This window comes from Miscanthus floridulus, chromosome 7, assembly GCF_019320115.1.
Source record: "Miscanthus floridulus cultivar M001 chromosome 7, ASM1932011v1, whole genome shotgun sequence".
NCBI classification, from domain to species: Eukaryota; Viridiplantae; Streptophyta; class Magnoliopsida; order Poales; family Poaceae; genus Miscanthus; species Miscanthus floridulus.
In genome coordinates, this window is record NC_089586.1 from 96776571 (window position 1) to 96787405 (window position 10835).

Below are 10835 nucleotides of genomic sequence, written 5' to 3' on the forward strand. Positions count from 1 at the left end.
TCTGGACGGACGCCCATGCCTGCTCTGCCTCGTCTGCTCGGATTCACGCACTGCCCATGCCGACACCATTTCGCGCGTGCATGCAGGACCGCTCCACACCACTCGGATGACTCGCCTCCACCCCCTACTCAATCCCTGTGTAGACATGTCGTGCGTCGTTCACCTCTATGGCCTCAGACTCCTCTGCTGAGGAATCGCACGCCTCTTCCACACTGGCGCCGTGCGGTCTACGCCTCCTCGAGTCGGTGGCCACGGCCTGGCCCTGCCGCCCTCGTCAACACCAGTGCCGGTGGTTTGCACTTGCTAATGATTGAAAAAGATGAAACATTTGGAATATACGCCTGCAACATGTGTATAGCCACTGCAACATATGCAACATCCAGATAAAACACTTGCAACATACGTCTGAAATAGATGAAACATCGAATAGACAATTACGACATACCTCTGAAACACTTGCAACATCCCGATCTACTTTTGCAATATCCATATGAAACACTTGCAATATATCTTTAAAACATCTGAAACCCTTGAAACATACATTTGCAACATAAGATTTCAGCACAACATCTCCTTGCCGTCGCGCGTCGCGGTGGCCACAACCTTCTGGTGGGGAACTGTAGTAGCGGAAACACAGAGTGGGCGCAGCGGGGGATGGGGTGCGGCGTAGGATGGGGCAGCCGTGCGGCGCGCGATGAGGCGCGCGGCGGGGGAAGGTGGCCGCAGCGAGGTGGAGTGGGACGGGCGGCGTCAGGTGGATGGACGCTGGCTTTCTAGCATTACCGTTATTTATTGTACTAACGAGTTATTGTCACTACGTGAAAAATAGTTTGTAGCAAAGGGACAAATTTTTTTTAGGTGCGGCTGGTGATGGAGCCGCCCCTACAGTGACGTGATCGGGATCCACAAGACCAGCCGCCCCTACAAATGGAACAGCAGGGGCGGCTGGTGATACGAGCCGCCCCTACAAATGGGTAGGATTTGTAGGGGCGGCTCACTCACCAGCCGCCTCTGGTGTTTCTATTTGTAGGGGCGGCTGGTGATTGAGCCGCCCCTATAGATGCCCCACGTACAGTAACTAAGTCGCCCATCCAAAATATCTACTGCCATCCCTCCTCTCTCTCTCTCTCTCCGTCTCGATGTCCGCCAGCCCCTCCCTCTCCTCGCCCGCCCGCGCGGCACACCCTCCCTCCCTCTCCCCGCGCCGCACCCTCCCTCTCCTCCAAGCCCCTCCGTCTCTCCCCCACGCCGCCCCTCCCTCTCCCCCACGCGGTGACGGGACCTCCCTCTCCAGCGGAGGCGCACGACGTCGCACCCCCCTCTTCTCCGCGCGGCGGCACTCGGCGGCGCACCCTAGGGTGGCGGGGGTTCTGGGGCGCGGCCTCCCGGCGGTCGCGTGGGGCTCGGTGCCCTCCTCCAGCGTCGGCAGTCACGCGGGGGCCCGTCCCCCTCCTCCTGCCCCAGCAGCGCGTGGGACCCTGTGGTGGCGGCCACCACCAGATCCGGCGAGGATGAGCTCGATCCGGCGAGGACCAGCCCAGATCCGAGTGGCCACCACCAGATCCGGCGAGGAGAAGCCTGATCCGGCGAGGACGAGCCTGGATCTGGCAAGCGGGTGCGGCGGCGAGGATCAGCTGCTGCGATGAGCTGCTGGAGGTGGGGAGCGGCCTTGATGGCTTGGACTCCGCCGCTGGCGCCGTGTTCCCCGTTGACACCGATGAGGCCGTGTCAGCGTGGGTGGAGAAGGAGATGGACCACCAACCTCAAGAGGGCTATGCGGAGAGGCTGGAGCGAGGCGGATTGGAGTCCTCTTGGAGGAGAGACGTCATGGATTGGATTTGCAAGGTGAAATAAAAAAAATCTCTTGAATTTATTGGTTCTTGCATTTCATTCCTTTTTTCTAGTGGACAAAATCGAGTTATTTTAGGAAGGTAGTTGCATTTCATTGATTTTACGGCTGTGCTCTCTAAACTTAGTACAATTGGTTCTTGCATTTCATTGATTTTACGGCTGTGCTCTCTAAACTTAGTACACTGGCGTATAGGTATTTGCAGCTTCAAAGCTGTGTTATATTTGCAACAAGTTTAGTAGGCCGTGAATTTTGTTGCTCCATTCTTTCAACGGACACGGTCTTGCTGCGAAGTTCGATAACAAGCTAAAGTTATGTGTTGTCTTCAGGGTAATTAATATAGAGGTGAATCGGTTTGATGCACTTCTTGAGTACGTATTTCATGAAGTTATCTGGTCCCATGTTCATGGTTGAAGGCAAAGGAGAAGCAAAAAGCAGTGTACGACAAATATGGAAACTCAAGTTCTAACAACTACCAACTTAGTCAAAGTTCCCATTTAATGGTTCAGTTGTGTATTTTGATTAATCGATTGTAAAGTGCAAATTAAATATCTTCACTTGTGTTCTAGTATTATACAATAGACGAATAGCAATGGAATGGTGGTATTTGAGTGCCCATATGCGGAATCGTCGTTAATTCGGCTGTGTGGCATCCCAATTCCCAAGGCTAGCATTGCATATTGAGAAAAATTCTGTACTCCCTCTATAGTGTAGTCTAGGGAAAGGCGGCCATGCTAAAAGAAAAAAAAAAATGATGCCAAAACAATTCTGTATTCCCTCTGTACTCCAGGGCAGGGAAATGCAAGAACCAATTGTTAAAATTTCTAATGGACCACCACTCAGTTTTTACCTTGCTGTGAATTACCTGGATAGATTCCTCTCCTTGTATGAGCTCCCAGTAAGAATCTGAGCATGTACATTGGTTGTCTGCTTGCTGTGTCCAGTTAATCTCTAACTAATGGATGTTTTTTTTTTCCTATTTTGTTTGTTCTTGTTGTTGTAGCACGATAACCCTTGGATGCAACAGTTGTTGTCAGTTGCTTGCCTATCTCTTGCTGCCAAGATGGAGGAGACCGTGGTCCCTCTTCCTGTGGACCTTCAGGTGGGTGAAGGAGAAATTACAGCATTGTGGTATCGAATAATTGTTCACTGATTGGTTGATGAAATTGTTAAAATTTGATGCTGCATGATAGGTCTGCGATGTGAAATTTGAGTTTGAAGGAAAGACTATTGGGAGGATGGAGGGTCTTGTGATGAAAACCCTGAAATGGAGAATGCAGGCTGTGACCCCGTTCACTTTCATCAGCTACTTCCTGGACAAGTTCAGTGATGGGAAGCCACCAAGTTTTGCACTAGCCTCACGGTGCGCCGAGATCATAATTGGCACAATCAAAGGTTCGATTGACCTTACCCATGATGCTTCATCGTCTGTTCAATTCACTTACCTGCATTGCCGATAGCACTATGTTGAGCCTCCACTATGTTTGTGTGTACCAGCTAAACATCTGTATCCTATGGATTTACAGGCTCTACATTCTTGTCATTCGGACCATCTGAGATTGCTGCGGCCTCGGCCCTAGCAGCGGTTTCTGAGAATCAGATTGTTGGCTTTGCGAGTGTTCTTTCAGCATCTGAAGTCCCTGTAAATAAGGTGAGTGTCTTTTAGCTTGCGCAAAAACTGATCAATGCAACATTGCCATTTACACAATTTCTCAAAGTGTGAAGCTTGCATCTTCCATTTCTAGGAGATGATTGCTAGATGCTATGAGCTGTTGCAAGAGCAGGCGCTGGTGAAGAAGAGAAGGCACATCAATGGAAGCCCTTCAATGCCAGAAAGCCCGATTGGTGTGTTGGATGCAACATGCTTCAGCTTTACGAGTGAAGATGCAACACTAGGACCATCACAATCAAACAACATCAGTAGTAGTAACAATCTGATTCTTTGCATTGTTGTTTAGCTGTTAACATCTTTAGCTATCTAGGCAGCATGATAGCATTTTATGGTCAGTCGGACCAATACTCATGTTGTAGAGTTCCTCATCTAACAAGTCAGCATTAAGTAATATGTTCATTGTAGTTGGACCAATACTCATGTTGTAGAGATTTGAGTTTCAGTACAATCGCAGAAGAAGATAAGTTATGATGGAGTTGTGCATGAAAAATATATGTTCCAGTCGAATTTGAATTGTAAATTTATTTTTTTTTAGCGAAAAAATGTACTGTAGGGGCGGTTAGTAACACCAGCCGCCCCTACAAATCGATTTGTAAGGGCGGTCTGGGAACCGCCCCTACAAATGCATGATTTATAGAGACGGTATGGTAGGGGCGGCTGACTGAGCCGCCTCTACAAACGATCTACAGCTGCCCCTACAAAGCGTTTTTCACGTAGTGTGTGCCAAGGTTCGCTTCAGGGAAACGGGACACAAGTCAAGTTCAAAGACTCAGCGGCTGCAATGCTTATCACACTAGCAACACGTACTTGCTTCGATGTCACCTACGGCGATACTGCTAGGCCCTGGAGGCAATGTCACTTCAGCTTGGACACGGCCAAAGCGATGATCCAGTTCTGTAAGCACAACGATAGCTCCTCAGGGGAGGGAAACGTTTAAGCTATACGTACCATTATGCACTCACGACTCTGAAATCTGAATCAAGAACAAAGTTCATACCCTCTTGGCTCTTATAACTGGAATGTGCATCTGCTCATTGAATTTGCAGATCGTAGCGCTTTAAACATCTGGAATTCTGGATGGTTCTTCTCTAGGGCCATGCTTGAAACAGGCACTGCAGTGTTGTCAGAGCCATTACTTGGATCATTTTAGGTGATCCTGTGACTTTCTTAAGGAAAAACCTGCTGGCAGATCAAGGCAAAGAACCACCAACACTGAATTGGAGAAGTAGGGTTCTCCGGCGACATGAGGCCCCAGCGCGGTAAGCATGCTGCTGACTGGATGCTTGTGCCGTGTTAAGTCCTTTGACTTGACCCACGCTGCTGACAGCACTTCTTGGGCCACATTTACGAAAGCACCGCCCGGCCCATCGATGAAAATCCTTTCAGGCCCAACTTCTGCGCTAATGCTATTCCGTCCTCGACTCCTCGCACCTCGCCGACGCTGCCAACTCTGCCGAGCGTCGCACTTTGCTGTTGATAGGTCGCTGCAGTGTCAGTAGTCGGTGGAGCAAGAGCAAGCGGAACAGGCTGAGCGGGGCGTGCTCCCATCGGGGTCGGGATCTTCTCCTCTCTCTCCTCCAACTCCAAGGCTCCCAGCAGGCCAGCATGAGTAGCCGGTTGATGCGTCCCCCGTGGCCTTGGCTACTGTTGTCTCTTCGAATTGGTAGGCTCCCTTGCCACATGGTCATTTTCAATGGAATGTATTGCTTCAACTCTTAGTCTATTACGGATAGTTGGTTGAAGATAGGTACTAGTCCACGTGCGCTCACAATGTTACAGAATTATTAGAAGTCTAAAATCCGTGAAGCTAATTCGGATTTTCCATATGCAGATCAGTTGCATCTGTAGGATAGAGACATGGAGTCGTATTTCATATCTGCAAATACAGTTACGAAGTTCTGTGTTGAATGCATATCGACCGTGCTATTGATACTGTCCTGAAAGGACATTGAAGGGAAGACTGAGTTCCTGTTGTCCGGAGTGTCAATTAACATTGTTGGGGGAGCCCATACGGAGTATGGGTCAACTCCCCCTCGAAGAGGCCTGATGAAGGAATAATGGCGGAGGCCTAGCCGGCGGAGGCTCTCCCCAAGACGGCGGAGGCCTAGCAGGCGGAGGCTCTCCCCAAGACGGCGGAGGCCTAACCGGCGGAGGCTTCCCCCCAAGACGGCGGAGGCTTAGCAGGCAGAGGCTCTCCCCAAGATGGCGGAGGCCCGGCCGGCGGAGGCCCAGCCGGCGGAGGCTCTCCCCAGGACGGCGGAGGCCTAACCGGCGGAGGCTTCCCCCCAAGACGGCGGAGGCCCGGCCGGCGGAGGCTCTCCCCAAGACGGAGAAGGCCTAGCCAGCGGATGCTCTTCCCAAGATGGCGGAGGCCTAGTACAAGAATGACGGTGGAGTTTCTCCCCAGGACAGCGGAGGCCAAGCGCAGTAATCATGACGAAGGTGTTCCCCAGGGCGGCGGAGGCCCATCAAGGAACGATCAGGTCAGCAAGGCATACGTGAGGACAGTTGATGGGCCTCTAGTGGGCGTCGGCTTAGGCCCAAGATGAAGACATCGCGAGGCGGTGTGATGAGAACACCCCTGAGGTTAGACACTAGGGCTGGAATATTCCTGGAATGTACCGTAGCAGTTGAGGGGCACTGTTGTAAACTCTGTAAAGTGGTAGTTGAGCCCTATAAATAGGGAACACTTGTAACTGTGAGGGAGAGGTTGGTGAAGCAATTATGAAACCCTAGTTCTTGTGAGTCGGTACTTTATCCTCACTCTCTCCTTCAGGCAGAGCCTGAGCCAAAGCCCGAGTCCGGAGCATCGGCCAAAGCCGAGGGCTTCCGCCCCTTTCTCTTACTCCTACTTGGCCAAAGCCTACTGAATCCCTCGTTTAGCGACCTTCTGTCTGGAGCCTCCGACAGAGGATTTTGTCCGACAGGAGTGCGCTGCGTTCAGGGACCTCCGCCCGTCTTAGGCGGAGGCCGGCCTCCGCCCATCTCGGGCGGAGACCCCGACCTAAGACGAAGGCCTCCGCCACTTCTCACCCTTGTTAGAAACCGATGTTTCAACAGTGATGCCCACCGTGCTCGGCACGATTTTTTTTTGAGAGTTGAGAGTTGGAACCTTCACGTCAGTTTCATAAAAAGATCCCAAAGACCTCCAGGTGCCCAACCTTGGCACCAAGCTTTCGGCCTCCATGCAATGGAGATTCAACTACGCGGGACGTCATTCTGACAGCCTTCGCACCTCAACTACGGTTCAGATAAGTCAGCTTTAATTCATCAAAAACCCAAAAATAGTGCCACGGCTAAGTTTTGAGCCCGTGACTTTCATATTTGTCATGGAAGTCGAGCATATTTGTTATAGCAATCGTAGATCTGAGCCACTCACCTGCTCCCTTGCTACCTCCGACAATCCAATAAGCCACGTCCTGGTTTACAGGACCTCTGGGTCTCCGAGCTCCGAAGTCTAGTTTGCACCATTGCATGCAACATCAACTTCTTAGCGTTAGCCTCCTCTCATTTTCTTAACAAATGCATTGCTACTTTCATTTCTAGTGTTTGTTGCTAACAGCAAATGTGCGGAAACAAAGTCACAAGCTAACAGGCCAGGTCTAGGCAACCTCCGCCATAGGAAACGTCCTACGTGCGAGCGCACGATACTCAGTTTCCGCAAGCCGCGGCATCCACTCCACCGTCTCCACACTCGCCTTCGACACCCGGGCGCCCGTGTCCCGGAACACCTAGACGCCCACGACGACGGCGCCCCCAACCTCGACGACGCCAATGGTTCTGCGGTGCTCATGACCTTTTGCGTGCCACACCGCCGTGCTCGCTGTGCACCCATCAGGCAGCGTTGCACTCGCCGTAGGCCGTGGCCTAGGCTCGCCAACGCTCAACCTCCTTCAAGTTGCGCGGCGTCGACTGCTAAAGTCGGACAGCCCAAACGCCAAAGCAAAGGCTCTACCTGCTACGACAGTTCACCTCCGGCCAGCAAACACATACTGTACCATCGTACCAAGGCCAGATAAGTAACGTATACTCATATACTCTCTTTCCAATTCAGCAGTAATTATTGCCTCACCATTAATCCCACACGATACCAATTCGTACACCTAGTTTGCTTACAGTCATGATGCACCTATATGCAGTAACTGTGCAATGCTTCACTAAGCTTTGTCTACAGTACAAAGATGTGCAGAGTCTATATAAGCCTTCGGAGATTTGGATCACACAGGGCAGTCCAGCACATACATCCATGAGTTTTCTTTGTTACAAAACATACATCATCTACGAGTCCCAGACCTTTTGACAAAAATATATAGCCTCCGGCTAACCAATAGAGCACGCATAGCGTTCCCATTGTTTGCCTGCAGCATCTACGCCGGCTAGAATGCAAGCCCAAAGGAGCCTCCGACTAGAGTGGCGGAGGTCCGGGCCAAGCTTGGAATTCCTACAACCTCCGACCAAAGATTTGAGAGTTGAAACCTTTCGGACGTTAAGTAAAAAAAAACACAAAACAACAACAACAAACAGAAGATCTTCAGCCTTCGCCAGAATTCGCACGTCTTCATACAAGGGACCTTCGCGTCTCCGGGCTCCGAGTGTGGAGTAAACCATTTCAATATCAACTTCTTAGTATCAGCATCCCCCCACTTACATGTCAAACATGCATGTTCTATTTTTTTTGCTTCTTCTATTTTTGCTTAACAACCAGCGAAGGTGCCAGGAGAAACTACAACAAGCAACGTACAAAACTCAAGGCCTCTGGCTAGAACACAAGCACGTACCTGGTCCAACCTCCGACGACCGCGCAGGCCAGCAAGCCATGCAGAACACCCTTGGCTGGTTGCAGATTCAGATGCACAACGTGGACCGAACCACCGACTTGAGGCATCATTCAGACCACCGCCTCGGCCGGGCGTTGTCCTCCAGCGTTCGGCCTCCGCCTCGGACAACACTCAGGATCTAGATGCCAAAGACCTCCGCCCTCTATGGTCGGAGGCCCACGGAACGGATCGGTGACAAGAGCCGCATCGTGGCATGGCTGTAGTTTGATTGACTGCTAACGACTAATCTGGAGAAGGCTCTAACTGCTGCAAGATACCACTGCTATCTAACTTAGCGTAACACGAAGGCCCAGATAAGTTATCAGTTCAGTTCTCAGAAATTGCCAACTGATTTTATCTGCAGCTGCCGGCCCAGCATGATGGCAACGAAGGATGACCTCCGATGCAAAACCGCAGCTAAGTAACTCGGCCACCCATCTAAAAATTTCGGCAAAAGTTGTACGTTACATTTACGTGGGACTCAAGCCCTTTACCTTCCGATCTCATAACATAATCTAGTATGCATGCAAATGTAAATAAAATAATCATTATTGCTGTTTATCGAAACCACCTGGCGAAGGCCAAAGATTTTTTCAAACACCTGTACCTTCGTATATAATATATTTCATCCATTTATCTATACGCTAACCTCCGGCATGGTTTAGGTTGCTTATCTTTTCACAACTTCGAATTCTTGAACTACAACACCACAGGTATCAAAATAGCATAAGAGAATACCTTTCATCAGCTTATAATCCTAACAAATTTCGCCCTTGTCATTTATTTTTACACATTCTTGTCTAACCTTTGCTTTCAAGACAAATTTCGTAAACCAACCTTGGTGTACAACTTGTCACCAATGTGACCAAAAAACTTGTTGTGGCCTTCGCCGCATCAAAAGCATGGCCTGAGTGGCTATACATGCTTGGCCCAGGCCCGACTAAACTTAAAATATTTTTTAACTTTTGTCGAATCTTTTTTTTACTAACATGCAGGTCACCAGCACTGTAAGTATCTCTTACCATCCCAACCCATCAGTCAGTGGGCAGCCTTCGATCAGTCAGCAGCCTCCGTCATCAGTCAGTGGGCAGTCTTCGATCAGAGCAGCCTCCATCATCAGTCAGTGGGCAGCCTTCGATCAGAGCAGCCTCCGTCATCAGTCAGTGGGCAGCCTTCGATCAGTGCAGCCTCCGTCATCAGTCAGTGGGCAGCCTTCGATCAGTCAGCAGCCTCCGTCATTAGTCAGTGATCAGCCTTCGATCAGTTAACAACCTTCGTCAGTCTTTGGCCTTCGTCAGTTTGGGTCTTCGACAGTCATGGTCTTCATGAGTTAGTGGACTTCACCTATTATTGGTTTTTAGCAACCTCCATCAGTCATAGGCCTTCGACAGTTAGCAAACTTTGTTAGTTACTGGCCTTCATCAGTCAGTTGGTTTCCATCAGCAATAGACCTTCGGCAGTGACTAAACCTTTGAGCCGTCTAACGCTAACACTTTCTCTCATTTTTGCAGGTTGTGTTATTCAATCTCTTTCTCAAGTATTTATAATATGCATCAACACAATGTTATTGTGTGTAACCTTCGTAGGGAACTGATTACTTATATATTCAATACTAGTTACATCCATACCCGTGCAGGTCCTCAAATGACAGCCTTCGCAAGCTATCTGAACTATAACCCTCTCATATAATGCAGAGCTTATCTTTTATTTAAACTTTACCATCATTTTTGCAGGATGCATAATAACTTTACACCTTTTAAATATTTTTGCGCAAATGCTATCATTCTCATCATCGCATACATATATTGCGTAAGTACATTGCAATGCATGGCCCGGGCCACCCGGAAGAAGTCCTGAGAATACACGGGCGCCATGACTCTATGCATCAAAATCCTGGAAGAAGTCCCGAAACAACACGGGCACCAGGTCACGAAGCTAAGGCTGTCGTGCCCAGAATACACGGGTGCCATGACTCTATGCATCAAATCCTAGAAGAAGTCCTGAACCAACACGGGCACCAGGTCACGAAGCTAAGGCTCTCGTGCTAACTTCATGTATCATATAAATGACTAACCATCTTTTGCAGCTAGTGGGAAAGCTAGTGCCTTTCCGGGTGTCGAAAGACTTGCAAAGCAAGTCGATATTCGACGAAGCTATAATGCCCAACCTAAGTCCCTAAAAATGCAGGAGATCAACTCAGTTGCATTTTTATGACTTCTCCGGCCTTCGACACGCGGCGTCGGCGTCTATGTCGGCATTGCCTTCGCCTTCGGTAACTTCAACAATATCGCCTCCGCCAAAACACCTTTTTCTTAGGAGGGCCTTCGCCAAGCAGCTTTGCAGGAGGGCCTTCGGCAAAACCATGATAACTAGCCTCCGCCAATGCGACGGCATGAGGGGCTTCATCAACACCTTCATCCTGTACAACAACATCGCCTCTGTCAAACAACTTTTGCAATATGGCTCAAGAACCTCCGTCGACACCTTCGACACCAAG

At 49.8% G+C, this 10835-nt stretch overlaps 1 protein-coding gene across 1 annotated transcript; it reads left to right on the forward strand.

The window, feature by feature from the left end:
- The first annotated feature begins 1734 nt into the window (after positions 1 to 1734).
- LOC136465910 (cyclin-D2-2-like) lies at positions 1735 to 3807 on the forward strand. Its single transcript, XM_066464464.1, has 6 exons — positions 1735 to 1850; positions 2666 to 2747; positions 2853 to 2951; positions 3043 to 3244; positions 3376 to 3500; positions 3595 to 3807. The coding sequence occupies exons 1-6, from the start codon at positions 1750 to 1752 to the stop codon at positions 3805 to 3807; spliced, it is 822 nt and encodes a 273-aa protein (XP_066320561.1). The 5' UTR covers positions 1735 to 1749.
- The last annotated feature ends 7028 nt before the right edge of the window (positions 3808 to 10835 follow it).

Excerpts from the sequence above, each read along its gene's own strand:
- LOC136465910 (XM_066464464.1), top strand. The coding sequence starts at position 1,750 with ATGGACCACCAACCTCAAGAGGGCTATGCGGAGAGGCTGGAGCGAGGC. Across the intron at positions 1,851-2,665 it reads GATTGGATTTGCAAGGTGAA|TAAAATTTCTAATGGACCAC; the intron begins ATAAAAAAAATC and ends AGAACCAATTGT. Across the intron at positions 2,748-2,852 it reads TCTCCTTGTATGAGCTCCCA|CACGATAACCCTTGGATGCA; the intron begins GTAAGAATCTGA and ends TTGTTGTTGTAG.